General features: G+C 39.8%; 1 protein-coding gene across 5 annotated transcripts in view; it reads left to right on the top strand.

The window, feature by feature from the left end:
• Positions 1-20,977, top strand: part of LOC121961815 (protein phosphatase 3 catalytic subunit alpha) — a 79,449-nt gene that overhangs the window by 36,434 nt on the left and 22,038 nt on the right. For all 5 annotated transcript variants that reach the window (XM_088074010.1, XM_042511856.2, XM_088074012.1 and 2 more), the window contains exons 3-8: positions 7,899-8,023; positions 8,533-8,644; positions 9,086-9,231; positions 11,237-11,376; positions 15,738-15,815; positions 16,821-16,915. In XM_088074010.1, the coding sequence (XP_087930136.1) occupies positions 7,899-8,023; positions 8,533-8,644; positions 9,086-9,231; positions 11,237-11,376; positions 15,738-15,815; positions 16,821-16,915 (696 nt within the window). The remainder of the gene's footprint in view (positions 1-7,898; positions 8,024-8,532; positions 8,645-9,085; positions 9,232-11,236; positions 11,377-15,737; positions 15,816-16,820; positions 16,916-20,977) is intronic.

Raw genomic sequence — 20,977 nt, 5'->3', positions numbered from 1 at the left:
TACAAAAAAATCGGCTGTGGCAATATTAGCTAGGTGCAGATTTAGTGGTGTTAATCATTTGGTATCAGCCTCACAAATTCAGCATTGTTTGGGCTACAATGTATATTTTCACCACAATTTACACCAGTGGTTCCAAACCTGATAGTCAGGACCCTCTTAAGGTCTTGCAAGATAATTCCAAGGAGATTGCAAAATGATAGGTGAGAAGAAAAATGTTTCTGCTGCACAAAATAATGTGTATTTTCTATTTCTTTTCTTCATTTTTTGTTTAAGTTAAATACTGAAAAATGTATACTCTTCATGCCTCTGACAATGGAACTGCTCCAAGCTCATAAACACATATTATACACAAGCAATGACAAACACCATAAAAGGTCACAATTTTGTGAAGGGTTGGGTAACACAGTAATTTAAAGTTGGTTGAGCTCTTTAAAGTCCACCACTCAAGCAGAACATTTATTGTTGCTGCTGTACTGGTGATAGCAGCTTGTTAAGCATCACATGCAATCTGATGTTCATAACAGATTGCAAGCTCCACCAACGCCTTTGCATAAATGCATGCTCTGCAAGATGTAAGCTCTCAGAGAGTGCCATCAGAAAACCTGGGGGTATATTGTTATCATGCAGTCTCAATCAAAACATGATCTGGCACAGTCTGCCTCACCGTGGATTTCTCTGGCTCAATGAGCCCGGCCTTTGGAGTGGCCTGTGTAGGTTCTGAAGCCAGGTTGTGTAATGTCCACCACCCACTCAATAGCTGCTGCCCGCTGATATGCTGCTACTCAGGGAGATCACTTTAGCGCGCAAGCTGGAGATGGCCAGAACCAATTGTTTCTCACTCCAGATAATGTACTCCCACCTGCTCTTCTTATGTGGGTTCTGGTTCTCACCTCGTTTTTGTGTGTTGTGTGACAAGAGGGAGGGAGGCAAAGCATGTCTGTAGGTGTACTGGAGCAGAGCGATGGATGGATTGTGTGTTTGCTGTGATAAAGCAGCTCCCCGAGCTGGAGGAGTGAGCCATTGTATCGCTTCTGTTTGTTTTTCATCGACCAGCATCGTCCGCGCTCGCACAGATGAGATGACTACAATTTACAGTGACCATCACGTTGGGTCTTTTTGACCAATGATTAAACTCTCACCACAGCCGTGTATCCCTGCTGTTTTCTTTGCTGGCAAGTGACAGCTTTTCAAAAGGTCAGCTGGAGGTCCAGCCCTCCCACACACAGCGTGTTTGACGTGTGCTTCAGGTGAAATTGCAGTGTCTGACTCCTTCGCCGGACTCCCTCCTGCAGAGCTGGCTTCTAAAAACATTTTAAAAAATGGTTAATTTCCCTGTGAACACTGTGAGCATTACACTTTCGTAATAATTGCTCTCTTGGTGGTCATCCCTTCAGACAGTATTGTTCTCTGGGGCACAGGGTAATGTGTTTTTTAGACAATTGCTTTACAGAGGAGATGGTTGCCTCTTGCATCCATCTGTATGTGTCTGCAGAATGGATACATTGCAGTGTTACCCCTGGTGATACTCGTAGAGGTTCTTTATCAGGTCAGCAGCAGCTTAGATTTGTTTGTTGTTGTTTTTTCTCAGTGCTATAAGCTGCCATTGTTGATCGGATTTGATGATTCGTTTCCATAGCAATCACACACCTTCTGGATAAAGCAGGATGAATCACTTGGACTGCCTTGTCATCTTGTCCCTTTTATCAAATATAGTCACATGTTATGGCATCTTGACTAGGGCTGCAACTAACGGTTATATACACAGTCTATTTATTTGTTGATAATTTTCTTGAATAATTAATTAGCGTTTAATCTCAAAATGTCTTATTTTGTGCACAACCCAAAGATATTGTGTTTACAGTCATAAGAAACAAGAAAATATTCACTTTTAAGAAGCTGAAAACAGAAAACTTTGACCTTTTTTCTTAGGATATTACTCAAATTAAACTGATCAATTATCAAATTAGTTGATGATTGATTTAGTATTCACAGCTTGGGGTCCAAGGGTATGAGATTTCATGGTACGATAACTGTCTCAGCAGATATCGCATTTTCACAGGATCATGATATTACAGAATTGTTATTATTATTAGTTACTATGACCCGTAAAGAAATGACAAGCAAAACTTTTACATTTGGTTGAACTATAATTGAAACATTAAGCCATTTTTTTATGGAATGATGTGTAAAATGTCTCCTGTTTTAAAATAACTTAAATAAAGATGATGTACTATTTTTAACACTGTTGAAAAGCAAACTTACACAGTATGATTACAGTCAGTTTTTTTATCACGGTATACCTTTAAGCTGGTATACCACCATGACTTTATGGACTGATCGGTTAATCATTGCAGCTCCAAACTTGACATTGAGTAGTACATTACCCTTAACGTGAAGCCTTAAAGGGGAACTACGTCCTTTTTCAAAATTCATACATCATACTTATGATCTAAGACTGTCCAAAAGTATCAGCAAACATGAGCAACTCTCCCAAAATCTCCCAAATCCAAAAGTTAGAGTGCTCAAACTTAAATATGTGATACTTAAATATGTATCGGGTGTAGTATGGAGCTGCTCTACAATAGACTAAAGCTTATTGGGGTATGAAAAAAGAAATCAATGGAGCAACTCCATACTTTATATCCTTTGACATCATAAGTTTGAGACTTACTTATCTGCTCTGGGAATGACAGAGGAATTCTTAACTTAGGGGATGTTCCCCTTTAATGGTGGCCAAGACGCCAAAAAATAGGGATGTTACAGAAAATATCAAAGAGTTGCCTTTTAATGTTTTTCTTTTTTTAATTTCTTTTCGGAATAGAGAAAATCACTTTCTTGCTCTAATTGCTGTTTGTTTTTATAGTTCTTTAAGGTTTTAATGGGCTTTAAGGATCCATGCAGGTCTTTAATTTCCTTCATCAAGTGTCAGACAAATACAGTGTTTACCCCAATTAAAACTTAATAGAACTTACATGTACTTTTTACCTCATCGCCCAAGTAAATCAGGTATTCAAAACACAAATTAAATAAATGCATGCAAATTATTAGGTTCGTCATTCGATTTTTTCCAACAACTCCTGTCAATTTACCTGTCATTAACCAAAAAATGGCATCATCAACGTCAAAAGATGAAGCATAACCATGCACTTATTGGACGGCTTTACTGTAGAACATAAATTAAAAGAAAAACAATCAGTGCTCTGAAAACAAGGCCAAACCTTTTCTTTATCACCGAAAAAGACAAATGTCTCAGTTAAGTAGGGAAAAAAAACAAGGGGCTATGTTGATCTTCTGACTTTAACTGATTTTTATCATTTACTTCTAATACATGAATTTATGAAGTATTTTTTTTCTAGTGCATACAGTTAATGAGTTAAAAATAAAATTAATAAAGTTTGTTTAAGTATTGTTTGAGTCACCTTTGTTCAAATAAATCAGTTTTTTGGGATGCTTACAGCCAATCTAAAATTAACCAGTGCTACATGTTTGTACTGTAGTATTGTTGGCTTGAGGGAGTAAGGACATCTTTGGAAATTGGACACAAATAAAAGGCTCTTTTTTTGAAGTTGGTCCCCACTGTGAATTTAAACAGTTGCGCTGTGGGTTTAATAAAAGACAAATGGTAGAGCGAAGGTTTACGATACAGTCAAGGAGAGCTGATTCTCGGAGCTGTCTCACGAGGCTCGTAACTTGAGATAATTGCTCTCCAACGTTGTCCTCCAGCTCCAGCTAATTGGGTATCTCTCTGAAAGACTTTTTTTCACAGGCTCTTATTGTAATTCCTCCTGCTAGATACAGTTAATAAAGCGACAAACAGCCTTGCGAAAAAGAAAGTCTGTGTCCTTTTTCATATAAGATTACAATCTATTCACCCTGTTGTTAATTACTCAATTAGCCAATTCCTTGAAGAATAGATGAGTTGCAGCACTTTGGCATCAAACATGGACACCACGCTTATCACTGCTGCCGCCAAGATAGCGTTGGCCTTTAAATTACTGATTGTTGTCTTTGGATTGTTTGTTTATCACAACTCTCAGGTGTAGAAAGTGCAGAATGGTTTAATGAAGTGGAAAGACTTTAAGACAACCAAGTCTGTAAGTGTTAATTAACTGTGTTGATCATACCAGCTGTATAGATTTATTTTTGTAATTTATATGTCTTTGCATTTGTTGCCCACAGTGCCTGTGGATTTGACGTCAGCCTTATTAGTTTAGACACCACTTTAACACTGAAATCAAATAAGAAGTGCAGCAACAAGAAAATACAATTTGGGGGGGGGGTTCTGGGGTAAGCTAGATTCTCCTAAGGGAAAGACCGCTACAGTAAGGTTGAATGCGAGGAATTTACAAACATCTGCTCTCATTTCATAGGAAAAATATCTGCAGATATAATACCTAGGATTTTTAGTGTGTGTGTGTGTGTGTGTGTGTGTGTGTGTGTGTGTGTGTGTGTGTGTGTGTGTGTGTGTGTGTGTGTGTGTGTGTGTGTGGCTGTGTACTGAAGACTGTGTTCTGAAACAAAGACACCCTCTATAAACCTCATTAACGCTACCACATATTTATGGTGATATAACTGGATCTATTCTTCGGCTGGCAGCTTGCAGACCAGCTGTGTGGTTAAATATTTTTCAGGATCTACAGTTGAGCTTTCAGGTACTTTCTCGTGTTTCCCAAACAAAGGGTCTTGCCAAATGAGAGAAGGGGGGGTAGATGCATTTGCTTTTTTATATCAATAATATGATCAATATTTCCTGATCTGTAGGAGGTGATCTGAATGGATAATTAATAGATGTCGTAACAATGCAGGCATTTGGCCATCCGCCTCATAACTGTGTTGAAGTTTTTGGCATCCGACCGGGACCATTTTTTTTTTTATCCGACCAGTGTTTGCTATAAAACCGCGTAGTTGAATAAATATTATTATAATAATGTTATTATGTTATACATTATTATTATATTAATATAATGTCAATTTTATTGTATGCTTTTTGAATATTTTGTGGTTAAAATCAAATTTTATTCATGTTGAGAAATCCCAGAATGGACTCGTCCAGAAGTGGACACACCAGTTAGGAACCACCACAAATGTGAAGAATCGAACAACCTTCTACAAATCTACAAATTGACCATAGACCCTTAAAACAGAAGACCTCACATGCACCTTGTCAGTCAAAGGCAGCTAAGCAGCAAATCTAAGCTGGCCTCTGCTCCCCTTGTTTCCCCAGAGAGTAATTTAGTATAAGGTCACACAGGGTGATAGGAAACCAATCCAGATTGAGTGATTTGCGGTTTTTGATTTCTGACGTGGATGGGTTCGTCCCAGAATGCTCCCTTGACACTATTTAACAGCTGCCTGCAATGTGTTAGTATCCGTACAGAATGGATATGACTCTAGTGATATTGTGGATTTAACTGTGCTGAATATACTGGACTTCCTGAGAATACCAGCAGAGTAACAGACTGTCAGTGCTATTAGGATGAAGTGAATGTGTTCACAGCGATTATCTGTTTGTAATCGCTACAACAAGCCAGATTTGTGATCCTAGTTAACAGTACGTGTTTTAGAAATGGATATAACTGAAAGCTTTGCAGTTGTTTCAGCCAATGAACTTTTAGTGTGTTTGGCAAGGATAGGTGTATTCAAATTACGAGCCAGTCGAGACACCTCAAGGTTATAAAGAGGCTGAAAAAGGATGTGGTGGAAAAGCGAGGCATGAAAATGCAATACCGAAGCCAGTTCTTGTGATTCAGTTCCATATTGGACTTTATAATGAAATTAGTGTGCACTCAAGTTATCACAGTTAATGATAGCTGAGCTTGTAGGAAGATGGCAAAAACGCTAAGAAGTTTGACGTATTTGTGATGTGATTTGTGACATGCATCTGCTGCCAAGGGACTCATGGTAAATTACTTTAGGTATTTCGTTGCTGGAAAGATGGTCTTTTCATAAAACTGGATCGTCTATACAGTAGAAAAGTGAAAAATCTTTTGAAATTGGTGCAACGTCACCAGAGAAAAGAGAGGAAAAAGTACTTTGGCATTTGTTTTTGCTAAAGAGGTAGAAAGCCTAAAACTATCAGAATGCACCGTACAGACCAATAAACACTCCTGCTGGTAGGTGATGTAATACGAAGTTGTTGTTTGACAGCTATTTGTTTAATAGGCTATAGACTGCTTTTCCATTGCCAGTATAGCAGAGCTGTGTACACGGCTCTGCAGCAGACGAGTATCCCTTTTTTTGTGTGTGTGTGTGGTTTATGGGTTTTTTATTGAGTGTGCCAAATTCGACATCAAGGGCAGTAGAGCAGCATTGACTGAGTTCTGTGAGAACTTTATGATGGTTCCTTCTCTTTATGTATCTTGTACTCAGTCTCATTCAAACTCAGTGCGGACTGATTTGAATTGATGTTTTAGCACTGCTTAGGAAGAGACACAGGGTAATCCGTAGTGGCATGTCATTGCATCTCAATGACAGGAACTAAATTTAGTGCATTCACCTGGGTGTTGTGTTACTGTCAATGCCGATCAGAGCCAGAGTTCATAAATACCCATGACTTCTGCAGAGTCATTTGACCCGGATGTGAATGCAGATTGTACACTTGCTGTAGTACACGCCAGATGTTATCGGTGTTAGCTAGTTTTCTGTGCAATGCAAATGAGGCTGCAGTTATACAGGTTTTACCAGTATGTCTCTCACTTCTTGTTCACAAACTCTCACTATTACAGCTAACATGACACTAAAATGTGTTTCTGAAAACATATTAAAAGAAAAAATTGGGCGACTCAGTAGCAGAACCTGAGTTTATATTTGTTTAGTGCTTAGTTTTACTGTTTGAGCTCTGATTTTTCAGCCTCTGTTTTCACTGTGCAGAGAACTCCATGGCGCCCACTTGCTGTGGACAAACCTTAGCTATTATAGCTAAACGCGGCACTAAAATATGCTCCTTACGATTTAGGTGAGAAATAGGCAGTGCAGTAATTTATTCAGATTTGATCAGCACTGCCTTGTCTTACCGTTTTATTGGATTTTGGTCTGAGTTTGAGAGACAGAGATTGGCGAATCTGTCTCTTGATCTGCTTCTATACTCTTCCGAGTTGACAGCATCGGTGGCAGGCAGTATGGAAAAAGTTGAACTATGGAGTTCAGGGCCAGCAAAACTCAATTGATATTTTGCATCATCCTGTGGAGTTTCGTTGAGAGGCGGGGGGCTTGACACTGGTTAGATGGAGGAACGTTTACCACAGTTCATCTACACTCAATACTCACATTGTTATGATACAATGCTGGTTCAAAATCGGTGAAGTACCCTTTTAATACAGGCTGATTTTCAATCCTGGTTCTGTTATCCTTTGAATGGAATGGATTCAGATTAAATGGACTCAGCTTAGTGAACACTGAGTGAGGAAAAACTCCTGTTATTCGTCCTATTTGGTACTAAGACAGCATTGTTTTTATGTTGTTTTTGATTCTATTCTTTGCATAACTTCTTGCAGTAAGCGTGGGCTGTGGAGCTGACAGGGAACAGTGGTCTGTCTATAATGAGGACTTTTTCAGTTACAAATGAGCAGTTTATATGAATAAATTTCACATTATTTCATGAAATAAACTGATTAGAGGTGATATAGTAAACTGCCCGATAGAATGTTGTCTCTGTAGTTATGAATATCAGCTGAAGTAGGTTTAAGATATGTAAGATATGTATGGTGTCCTCTGTGGTCCTATATTAAAGATTTACTGGGCTATCATATGCTATCTGAGCTCTTCTCATCTGACAGAAAATATGGAAATAAGCAAATAGCCTCTCGCAGTGTTATATAGGCTTTCATTTGTTGTGTCTCAGCTGTAAAAATAGCAGTTATCCTGATGTGCCTTTGTTCCCTCTTTCTGCCTCATTCCAGTGTGCGGAGACATCCATGGGCAGTTCTTTGACCTGATGAAGCTGTTTGAAGTCGGAGGATCACCAGCATCCACACGCTACCTTTTCCTGGGGGACTACGTTGACAGAGGGTATTTCAGTATTGAAGTAAGTCCGCGTATTTGTTTTAGTCCTCACGAGGGGCCTAATCAAGTGCGACACACTGTGTTTATTAATAGCTTTCTTTGAGCGGAGATCAAATCAGGCTGCAAATATTGGAGTTGCAGTAGGCTTTTGTAATAACTTCAAATGGAGCCTGGATAGCAAATGTCACGGTGGATCTTAGGGTTATGTGGAGAGGGATTTTTAATATGAAGCAAAATACATGTATTTAATCTGGGACTGGAGGTTGAAATTTACTTATATATATTTTTCTTGCCATCTCATCGCCTGAACATTTTATTAATAAAATATATTGTAATGGAGCGTGCCGTGCCTGGTCCTCTGATGGCTTCTCTAAAGGATTGTCATCTCTTCCTCATGAATGTTTCTTTATAAGCAGAACTGCTTGTATTATGTCACTCTGTGACAAAGTCTGACTTGATAGTTTCATGTTGTGTTATTTAAAGATGATGAGCTAACTGTTCCTCTATCCTTTTTGTGCTTCTTTGTTTCAGTGTGTGCTGTACTTGTGGGCCTTAAAGATCCTTTACCCCAAAACACTGTTTTTGCTGCGTGGGAATCATGAATGTAGACATTTAACAGAGTATTTCACATTTAAGCAGGAATGTAAGTAATGCTTTGTCACTTTATTTTCCTTAACCTTTGATCTAAATTGAGTCTTAGCAGTCTGGTCTGTGATTCTCTGTGCAGAGTGGAAGGAGAATTGAGTTATTCTTTCTAAAAACTGTTTATTATGCATCCAGTTCAGCCGTCGACCTCAAACGCTCACTTAAAAGTGCCCTCTGGCCTGGTGCAGGATCCAGTCGGATTTTTGCCCTTCTCGATATTTACACATGTCAGAAGTATTTCTGTTGGACTCGGACAGAGAAGGGAAAAAAACCACAAAAGCACTGTGAAATTGTGCTGTTTTGAAAATGTGTTTGGGAAGTTTTTTGGCACTTTCAAGAGCCTTTTCCGTCCCAGTCTAGCACACTGCCCCAATGTATGAGAGCCATGTTGTTTGACTTGGCATGACTCCTCTCCCTGCCCTGTTTCCCCCCATGACAGGTAGAATTAAGTATTCAGAGAGGGTGTATGACGCATGTATGGACGCCTTCGACTGCCTTCCCCTGGCTGCACTTATGAACCAGCAGTTCCTGTGTGTACACGGAGGACTGTCTCCAGAAATCACAAATCTTGACGACATCAGGAAAGTATGTGTCTGATTCGAGACCATTTTCTCTATAATTTCATAAAGCTGCAGTTTGTGTGTGTTTTTAACAGCAGGTGGCCGTTAATGGCTTTAAAAATACAATTGAAACTCTCTGTCTGCCTCATGTATTTCCTGCATTCATTCAGAGTTAATGAGGACAAAACTGTATTCATTTTAGCATGATGTGCTGTGAAAATAACAACCTTAATTGCCATGCATGAAGCGATTCTCCCAGATGTGTCTCAAATACTGCTCAGGACCTGGACATGAGGGAACGTAAGCACCGGGGTCTGGTCCCCGCTGTGATTTAAAAAAACAAAAACAATGAAGAGTCAGATCCTGCTTTCATACTAATTCAATAATTCCAAATGGATTCTGTGGCTGCAATCAGAGGGCATGCATAATAGAATTTTCTCTATTGAAGTGTCCATCATGCTACCCATCCAGTAATCCACAAGCTTTTGTTCGAGAAAGAGCTATCCTTGGCTGAAAGCAAAGTCATTTATGTTCATTGCTCCAAAAGAATGGCTGCCATTGAGCTTTTTCATGTATTTCCAAAAAAAGCCTTCTAGGTAGTAGAAGATGAGACTCTGACACATCATCCATACTGTATATACTAATTATTCCACTCCTTTCTACCTCGCATAGAATTAAAAAATCACTTCAGTGAGGGGCTAGGGGTATATCGATTATATCCAATATACACAAATATCATTTTATGTGCAATATGGCAGATGACCTCATTGTCATATCAAGAAATTTTCTGCACATTTTAGTAATTCATTTATACATCACACATAAAGACACCCCAAACCGATGAACCAGAGCCACCAGTTTAATTGTCAATAACTGAGTTCACGTCATTTTCAAATTGACCAAGATCCCAGAGCATGTCTGTCCTATCCTCTGCAAAAAATGTCACCAAAAAATGCTTTTACTTAAAACACCACTCAGTGCAGAACATTGCAGTCAAGCCAGCTAGTGCATGTAAGTACTAGGCATTATGGTAAAGGCATGAAAGAACTGACTTTAAATGAAAGCAGCCATCTGTTTAAAGTCATTTCATTAATTGAATCTATTTATTCAATAATTGAGTCACTCTGTCAATGATAATAAATACATGAAGAAAACATACTTAATTAAACTAGAAAGGCACACTTAGAGTGCAGATCTCCAGGCTAAACCTTCTATTTTGCAAAAAATAATTTGTGTATGCGCCCTGTGGTTCTGATCCAAAAATTAATAGGTTCTTCCTTAGCCCATGCCGCTCTTTTCCACCAGGTTTAATAGAAACTGTCGCAGTAGTTCTTTTCTGTAATCCTTCCGACAGTCAGATTTAAAAAAAACAAAACAAAACAACAACCCCCCCCTTTAGCAGAGGTAATAAAGTAAAAGTAATAAATAATACAAAAAATAATAACTGCTGCCTCCAAACTGTATTTCAGAGAAAATTTGTATTTCAGTTGTGAATAATTAGTCAAAAAACAATATACCATGTCAGAGTGTCGCTCAGGCAATATTAAGATGTTTGGATGTGGAATTTCTAAATAAAAGCCCTCTAAAACATCAGTAACGAGCTGTATTCCCTCTAAATTAATATAAGTTCACTAGAATGATCAGGTTCAGGTTACTTTATTTGTACCTGTAGGTAGATTTGTTTTGCAGTTACACAGGTAGGATCATACTTATCAAAGGCTTAAATAAAACAATTATGTAATTTTAGAAAATGTCAGAATCCATCGATTCATCCATTCATTCTGGACAGGTTGCCAGAGATACATGTTGTATATTGCAGCATAGCCTGAAAATATCAATTATTTATCAGCCATATCGCTCAACTTACATAGTACTTGGAGTCGGAATTTAATTATGATCATGACAGCAGCAGCTAACATGCCTCTCACAGAGGGAACAAAAATGTTTTTTTTCTGCAGCAGTATGCACACTCTATGTGCCATTTCTCCAGTCAAACAGGCTGACAAGAGTCCTGACATTTTCCTCCACAGCTAGACAGATTCAAAGAGCCCCCGGCATACGGACCAATGTGCGACCTGCTGTGGTCCGACCCCCTGGAGGACTTTGGGAACGAGAAAAGCCAAGAGCATTTCACACACAACACAGTGCGAGGCTGTTCCTACTTCTACAGGTGAGTATTGTAGAGAGGAATCTGATGTTTTCAAACATTTCTGTGTTGGAATTTTTTTTATTTTTTTTTTTACTATTTTTGAAAAATGCATAAAGGATTCTAGCTGGCAAGATTACAGCTTTTATTCACTACTAGCATCAAATAGCAACTGCAAGGTTTGTCTATATGACTTATTTTAAGCCAATGTTTTGTTTTATATTGGATTGTGGAATTAAAAACATGATCTTGGTAACAGTATTTCAAAAAAGCTTGTATTCTAATTCAGTGCTCTGACTACTTTTAGGAAAAATAAATAATCTACTGATTCGCTTTGGCTGTACTTACAATGGAAATTTAATTGCCAAAGAGATTTTCAATATAATGAGCATTTTCCAAGACAGAATATTTGAACATAAAGACAGGTATGGAGGTCGCTGAGGAACAAATGTTTTAAAACACAAATGGAAAAAGAAAATAATCATCTTGTCAAAGAGTTGATAAATCAAGAAGTCTTGCTGCCAAATTTCCATTCTTCATCTCTTTATTTTCTTACCCCTGCAAGTCCTCAACTGTAAGCAGGAGACCAACAGTTGTTAGGACATGGCGTGCATTAAAGTAGTCCCTAAATCTCCTCCTCAGACGGTCGCCAGTGTTTATGTAACCCACATTACCTTCAATTGAGCTGAGTAACTGAACAAACAGAGGAAATGCTCGGAGCAGGCAGCTCACACTGTCACAAAATGTAATGAACTGGCACATTACCACAAGGCACAGTCCTGTCTCTAAATGCGTTCGGCGCTCCCTCCGCTCATTATGGCCTAAGCAATGCTTGCTTGGCCCCGGCGTGCCTCAGGCAAGCCAGCAGAAGTACTCAGAAATGTCCTGAGGCTCCTGATTTGCATTTTCCCTTTTCTTTTTTTAATAACAGGTGTTTCATAACTACTGACTTAATAGTATTTTAATGTCCATGCTTGGAAATGGACTCCCAGCACTGCTGCTGTTGTGGATTTGTGAGGGCATTTCCTGATCTTCTTGACGTCTTTATGTGAGCTGATGCACTGCAGATCCGCAACACTAATGCCAATTTACTGCAGAGAGACCCAACAGAAATGTTATGAAATGCTAGGTATGTGGCCTTTTCACCTCAAGCAACATGATTTGACTGTGTTGCACCAGTATCCCGGTCAGCCCTCTGCCATTTAGTCCAAATTCCTCCGCAGTCTTGTTTTCATCAGTGTCCCTCACTTCATCTGCCCAGGGTATGGTCGCTAATTGGCATCACACTAGCATTCAGGATTTATGAGACAGTTTAAGCCAGACCGAGAGAGAGCCATTCCTCAACACCCCTCCCCAAAAAACCATCAGCCTCTTTGTTGCTTCTGTCTTGCAGCAACCAATAATTTCCCTCAGCGCCGTAGGCCCGCTCGTAACTCTTTTACAAACGCAATTCAGGCATGAAATTGCACATGTTTGGAGTATGGTCGCTTTCATTTTAGCCTCCGCTCAGCAGCGTAGAGGAACCAGCCTAAAGTGATTTTCCTTACATCTTTTTTTCATTGCTGTTAATCCTAGCTATTGATATTTAACCAAGTTTAAAAGCTTTAATTTTAACATGCAAAGTGCCACTTAGATTGCACGCGATGAAGTCATTTCTTGCACAACTCCTCATGTCGTCCAAGGAGCTCATCAACATCTGTGCCCTGTTGTCGGACAGATGGGAGACGCTCTAAACCTCAAAATGCAAAACTGCGAAAAAACAAACTAGGCCAAAATGTATCTTGTCTACCGAATGGCTCCATATGGCACAGATCTACATCTGCTGCAAGAAATCAAGTGAGAAATAAAACATTTATTCCTAATTTCTTCCCCCTTCCCCCACAAAAAAACCGCATTGCATTTTAATTCCCTATCGGCAACTGCTGCCTCCTCTTCACATCCCTCCCAGCAGATGTTTGTTGTGATTGTCAGGAATGCGTGTGTTCTCGTGTCGACATGAACCAAGATTGTTAATGAACCTTTTCTAACTCCTTCAATTTCAGTCTCCCATGATGGGCTTCCACACAATTTAGATTCGGACTAATTCACCTCTGCACCAATATCGGATACCATGCATACAAAAACAGTCAAATTAAATGTAGTTATATAACTCTTTATTACAACCCTGCCCCAAAGGACTTTGCATAAAGGGATGTTATAAAGCTGCAATAATGGTGTACTCTGTCAATCAAACTTGGCCAAAACACCACAACAGTTAGCACAGTTATGATGAAACCTCTGCAGTGTATTGTGTCGATTATAAAGACAGAATCCTGTCTGAAAGGCAATTTCAAAACAGCTGGTTTTGTTGTGCAGCACTTACTGAAGAAAAGAAAATCTCTCAGTACTTTTCCCGAGAGGTCGGGAGCCGCAATGTATAGTTTGATTTTGATTGCTGCATGTGGGTGTTGTTCATTGCTGTGCTGTGATTTTGCAGGGGCGTTTAGCTAGGATTACAGAACTTAATACAAAATCATAACCTTTTTTTATTTTGAGCACACACAATATACCTCCTCATCGAACCACAAAGGTTTTGGTGTTTGGGGAATGTTTATGGAGTCTAATCGTACTTCTTTCAGTTTATTTTTAACTGGGCAGAATTACAGCTGATGGAAATAATCAAAAGACTGATATTACACACTGAAATAGAGATGCACCAAAAAGTCATCCCTACACTCTCAGAAATAAAGCTTATATCTAGAACCATATAGGTTGCTTTTGCTTGTCCTCGTAGGAGAACCCTATTTAGTTCCTAGAAAAATCTTATATGAAGGTTCCACCTGGAATCCTTTCAGGGGATCCTGTCTAAAACCAACCATAAAGGGTTATACCTAGAACCATCTGTGACAGATTTCATCTAGAACCCCCCTATGATTCTACATTCTACAGAGAACCCTTTCTATGTTGTAATGGTTCCACCTATCCAGAACCTCTCCATCAGATACCTATTTTCCACTAAATTAGCTCTGGCTCTTGAACCTTGAGGAACTTTCATCTGTTGCATTAAGTGAGGTCTTCATGGCATTCAAACAACCCTTTCTTCAAAAAGGAAGTTCTTTGCTTCGTATGAAAAGCATTCTTAATAGAAACCTTAGACTTACACTTGAAGAACCCTTTCTTAAAAACAAGGGTTCTTTGAATTGAAAGAGTCTTACAAAGAACCTCTGAAAAATTATTTCTTCCAAAAATAGAAACCTTAGACTTACAATGACGCTTTGAAGAACCCTTTCTTCAAAAAGGGTTCTTAATAAGCAAATGTTTCTGGGTAGAATGTCAACCCTTCAGGAAGAACGCTTTTGGAACCCTTATTTCTAAGAGCTGCTATTTCAGATATTGCTGGAGAAGCTTGTAAGTGACTTTTATGTTAATCAGTCAAAAATTCTAGCGATAAAACCACAAAAACAACTTTAATTTAGCCCCTATTATAGTTGAAAAAATCCTCCCACATTCACTAAGTGTTTCAGATGTAATGCAAAGGTGTCGCTCATTCATCGTGAGCCGTCACTCACTTTGTTCATTACACAGCATCCCACGATTCAAAAATCCTGGCATCCACTAGAGGTTTTTAATCATGTTTGTTAGAAGAAACACTCCCAAGTGCTGTGGCGATGCTGTTTTAATAACAACTTGTTTTCACATCAAGAGATTTTAGTTGAGAAAAGCCGTTTGCCAGCGACTAGTCCTCTGCCTTTTTCATTGTGTGCAAAGGAAATTTCCAGAGGAAGGTGGTGCTGAGGAATGAAAGGTTGTAGCATGGAAAACTCTGAAACCATACTGTAGTTTTGATAGTTGGCAGCAAGGTTTTTGGTCTCTCTGCTCACACACTGAATAGATCAGCATGAGCATAAAACATGCTTTAACACTCCCCAGCGATCGCCTTTTTTCTTGAAGAAACAGTCTGCTATGAATCATGTGTCATGCTTGACATTTTTTGAGGTTTATTTAAAAAAAAAAAAAGAAATCCAGCATTTGAGAACAATCACACCTGCTTTTCAGACAGTATGAAAGCTTGTTTAAAAGTTAAGGATATTACAGGTTTTTATTTAGATTTTGAGTCATCATACCTTTGCTGGCAAAGTGTTTTGGACACGAAAGGGCAAAGCTAAGCATTGATATGAAAGTCTTCACTTACAGCTAACCTTTCAAGGCAGTATACCTCTCTAAGCCACAGTTGGTTTTAGAACAAAATTAGCTTGAACCCAGTGTTGTATATCCACTGTTTTCTCTAAGCACATCAATAATACCCATGACTTATTTAGTTATTTCTATTGATCGGTCTTCTTGATCTTACTGGGATTTTTCTTGATGTATGACTAAACCAAATGTTTGTCTCCTTTATTCAACAGCTACCCTGCAGTCTGTGACTTTCTACAACACAATAACTTATTATCTATCATCCGGGCCCATGAAGCGCAGGATGCTGGGTAAGTGTTGTGGCATTTGGTCTTCTCCCATCACACCGTCACACAGCAGAGTGAGTCAGACCAGGGTATTAAATGAAAAGCTTTTCCGGTGCTCTGGGGTTTTTTCTCAAGCTCTGATAGTAGTCGCGTTAATCTGAGAAAAGAAAATGAATCCAGCATGAGGAGTTAGTTGGCCAGATGTGAGGTGACAAGTCTGATTCATGCAGACCTTGTCGAGAACTGTGTTTTTAAAAGTTTGTAAAGTTTTGTCATTATATATTGTTTATTTCACATTCAGGCACATACAGTGCAGAACAGTGTGACCAGCCAGCTCGTCTATTATTCATCAGTCCACCCTGGATTTCTAACAAAGCCTGTGGAAAGCCTTTTTTGAAGAGTTAGGTTCTTAAAATGGGCAGGTGGGTGGATGTGTCGAGCTGATTTCCCTCTAAGCGAGGTGAAGGTGGTGGGATGCACAGCACACAGTTGTTTACCATTGCACTCCCACAGTGTGGTCACATGGGACGACTCACCACATCTCAGGTGGCCCCAGGCTGCCTGAGCACATACATGTAATAATGTTATTGAGTCCCATCTATGTTTTCTTTGCACCTTTTTCTAAATCTCTGTAAATAGTTGCTGCAAGGTGTGTTGAAGCAAATAAATCATCTGAGTTTTTTGTTTACTTAAAGCTCAATTCCATTCCAAGTAGCCAAACCAGCAAACATGGCACAGATGCTCTCTGGGAGATCAGAGTAGGTGGGTTTGAATGCAGAGATGGTTCAGTGCGATGACTACCTAAGGGCATGTTTAACCCGTAACACAGGGAGTTACTCTCCCGAGGCTATGCCGTGTTGCCCCCCTTGCTGATGCATCAGCTTACAAGACCAACACAGCCACGGTGAAAACAAGAGGCCATAAAACCTGTCGCTGCTAATCATATCCCCAGGGTCCAACACCAATGATTAATCCATGAGAAAAACTTTATGTTTCCTCTTGCTTACCTTTACCTCTCCTTTTTACCAGATATCGCATGTACAGAAAGAGTCAGACCACCGGCTTCCCATCACTTATCACCATCTTCTCTGCACCCAACTACCTAGATGTCTACAACAACAAAGGTAAGAAGAAAGAATTGATCTTCTGTGACTCGAATACAAGAATACCTCAGTGTCATATTTATGAGTTGCCTCAGGGTGAAACATCACATTTACAAACAGATGGTTTCAGGTTGGAGAATCTCTGTTTGTATCAACGTTGTGCATTTAATAGCAGCGTTGGACATTCCTAAATGCTTTTTCATGCCATTTTGACATCACAGCAGGAAGTAATTAAAAATATGAATGGCTTTGCTCCGTTAAAGAGTTTCAGTTTCAGCATGTTTGTGCTGGCTGACATTGATAACTAGGATGCTTCAGTAGAATGGGGCTTTCATCGATGTTTATCAGTAACACATATGCTGGTTGTGCAAGTGAAAATATGTGTTGCAAAAAAGCCCACCTGTTTTAGATCAAGTTTAGCCCACTTACTCCTGAGAAAAATGTCCCTGGGTCTTTGTTTTGTTAGTTTAAGTCTCATCACTCTCTTAATTTGAATCTTCATCCTTTTGCACTGGGCAAGCAGCATCCAATTGAGTATACTGAGACTTGCTGGAGTTGCTTTTTAAGCATAATAAATAAAAAATATTTATTTTTACTAAATTCTTGCAAATTTTTGGGTCATTTCTGTTTTTTTGTTGCTCTTTGCCTACTTCCCATGTATTTTAAAGAAATCCAGCCATTTTGCTCAGGTTTTAAAGGGTTAACGGAGCTTTAAAAAGCTTACCTTGCCTTTATTGGAGGAATACACGGCATTATAATTTTGGGCTATTTCAACAGCGTGCCTAGGGACAACAGTTGAAAATTAGCCTTTTTGCTAACATTGGCACATTAACAGTGATGTTGATAAATGAGCATTACCCCTTAGGAAATTTGATAAATACATTCTTTTATTGCTATAATTTAAGAAAAGTTAATAATAATGCTATAAATCTCCACTTTGGGGCTATTTTATATTTAATCCACTATGTTATTAAAAAGGTCTTTTAGAGTTTGCAGCTATTGTACACACCATTTTGATTACAATGTTTTACTTTTTCACTGACAAAAATCTCTGCAACACTGATTCTGGTTTGGCCAATTCATGGACGAAGCTTGCGAGAAATGAAATGGCCTGGTGCCGGTTGACTTGGCTCCTGGTGGCGCCCTACCCTGTGCTACGGTGCCCACGCAGCAAGAGAGGCTTGCCTTTGTGCTGTGAGTCAGCACTTTTCCCCCGGAGAACAGACAGTATCTGCTTTGGCTGTGGGGGCATTTTTGGAATGGGGGTGGCGGTGGGCAAACCACAGGAAATGGAAATGGGAAGGAAAGAGTGATGGTGCTGGTGCACGCTGTTTTTGCAACACCTCTCATGATGGAATGCCATAACAGAGCTTTATGCTGCAGTGCTGCTAGTGTGAGTTTATTTCGCAAGGGAGCGAGGGCTGTCCTTTTTCTGTGTTTCTCTGATCTGAGATTAGTTCGCATTTGTTTCCTCGTTTCCCCATGAGCTACCTCCGTGGCTCCTTTCCTGCACAATAAGGATAGTGAAGAAACGGCGTGGCACTTTGCCTGTCTGGATTGTTGTTTATTATTAGGACCCCATTTGTTCCATGCCAACTAATCTTCCTAGGGCTCACAGTCAACACAACACAGTACAAACAAACAAGAAAAGCGATGTCAAGCACATGTTGTTTTTAGTTTTGGCTGCCAATTGCCTGGCAAATCATTTGCACCTCTCGAGCTCAATATGAAACAGTCAAAAGTATCTAAAATGATTTGGGCTGCAACCTGTTCTTTGCTACAACTGGCTGACCTTCAGTTATTAACAATGTAAGAGTTAATCTTACTTAAAATATTCTTGGAAACAGATTGTAAGTAAATATAGCTATTAATCTTAATTTATGTTTACTTTGTATCTAAGCGTTAATTTTACTTCAAATTTAGCCATATTTACCTAATTTTACTTAAAACTAATAGTTATATTAACTTGCATTTTTCAAGGCATCGGTTTCCTAGATTTTCTTCAAGAGCAGAGCAAGAGTGGTTATCAGAAAGAAAAAGATTACTCTGTGCTTGTTTTTAGAACTGCCTTCATTTAAGCACACCGATACATCTTACCTGGCAGGACTGCATGTTCCTTATTTCTCTCATTATTCACTGTCTGCTTGAAAATGAGACACTTTTCTCTTGAGCTCAATATGTCATAAAGCTGCGAGATCTTTGGCTAAAAAGGCAAATATAAGAGCAGAGAAAGAGAGAAACTCCCAAGCAAAAAAAGATCCCTCAAGCTAAAGATCTTGCCAGAGATTTTATGTTAAATCTCTTAAAACGTCAACAAGTCTCAGTCATGTAATTACTTGTTTCCCAATTCACTTTATCAATCATCTGCTTGATGTATTTTCCCCCACAGATCTGTGGAACAGGCACAGCTAACCAATACAGCCCTATCAGTCCTGTTGATGCTCTTCTAATCAGTCATGTGGGTGGGGTTCACTGTTAGAACCAAAGCCTCCGTAATGAATTGGTCGCTCTTAGCTTCTTGTCGGAGCTGGGAGCCCACTGAGCATGTCCCGTGATTGATGGCCAATCGAGTGGGCATATAAATCTTAAAGGGGAGGGAGGAGGCATCAGCAGGTCCCATCAATATAGCGCTGGGAGTTGGCCAGATTAACCAACGAGACCTCTCTGTGTGGGGAGGGGGAAAGTAGCAAGAAGCACCCCTCCCATCCGAGAGGAGGAGGCGGATATATATGAGGCACCACTAACAGGAAAGGAAAAACTCCTCCGCTAGAAGTAAATTGAACTCATAGCTGAGTCAGGGTAATCAACACATGAATGATGCTCAGGATGCGATTCTGTAAAAGTCCAGCTTCAGGGTCGCCCACCCTTCCCCGTTCTCTCCCCTTTCAAGTCAAACTGTCGGCTTTGCAGTAAGTGTCCGGCGCTGACCGGCTGTCCATCGTGGCTCTGACCCCTCCATGCTGCACCCCTCGAGCTGGCAGGGGAGCTGTGTTAAATGAAAACACAGCAGCGGTGATTTAGCAGTTTTCACTGTTTGAGCTTTTGAGTCCTGAAGTGACTGCAGTGGAGAGAGGGAGGCGGAGAGGAAGGAGGGGGGTGTAGTTGGCAGTTGCACACTTTGGAGATTGCTTGCGGTTTTGTATTAATGGAATGTTTTCTGCTGCATCATTATTGACTGGTCCCGAAAGCCAACGACTGAATCCTAATGGTTATGGTGCTTGGATGGAATAAAAAGCTAAATGACAGTGATGTTGCCAATGCCGTTTTTTTTTTTTAAGCTCGGAGACAGTGAAGGATTGCTTGGGTTAGATCCATCTCACACCTGTTAAACCTTACATAACCAAATAAATGTCGCGTTCCTCTCTTGTGTTATTGTTTAATGATGAGGTGGAAACAGGAGTGGACTGATGGAGTGGAAACTGCATTTTCTTTTAAAGAAAAGAGGAATGTGCTGTTGCCAAGAGAATGGGTCACTCTGGTTCACTAGCAGGTCAAACTGGAGTTTCGTTTCCTCCCCCCGCTGTCATGTGCTGATCGGTGGGTAGCAGAGATGGGCAATGTGAAAAGAAAGGAAATGGAGTGGCATGATTGGCTTCTGGCCTTGCCACTGGAATAAATAGCAGGATGGAAGCTAGGGCAGCGATGACGCCAGCACAGCAGGGAATTCATTTTTCCCCTTCGTCACGAGTGCCAGCGAGGAGAGTATCCCTGGCTGCAGATGCCCACCCATCTGTTATCACTCTGGTCGTTACTGGGCTTCCCTTCAGTTTCCTGTAAACATGGTTCGGTTACAAAACTTTTCATGCTGCGTCAAACAAGAAAAATTAACGGCATAATGTTGTGCAGGACAGGCTCCTCTTGTTCCAAACCAACTGGGATCTAAACCTCGTTTCAGTATATTATATGCCCAGTTAGGGGTTATTGGTGAGAGTGTCCAAGTGTAGGGTGGGAAGTTGTTGAGGTTTTATTAATTCTGAATGCCATTGTGCTTATTGTTAACAATCATGGTTGTCATCATATTTTTAAGTCAGTAAACTTACTGACATACTTAACAGGCTTCAACGTTAATGTTTTTCTTCACTT

Source organism: Plectropomus leopardus, chromosome 23 (genome assembly GCF_026936395.1).
Source record: "Plectropomus leopardus strain MGB_pleo_1.0 chromosome 23, ASM2693639v1, whole genome shotgun sequence".
Lineage (NCBI taxonomy): Eukaryota > Metazoa > Chordata > Actinopteri > Perciformes > Serranidae > Plectropomus > Plectropomus leopardus.
The sequence above is the reverse complement of the archived record's forward strand: the minus strand, read 5'-3'. Positions and strand labels throughout refer to the sequence as shown.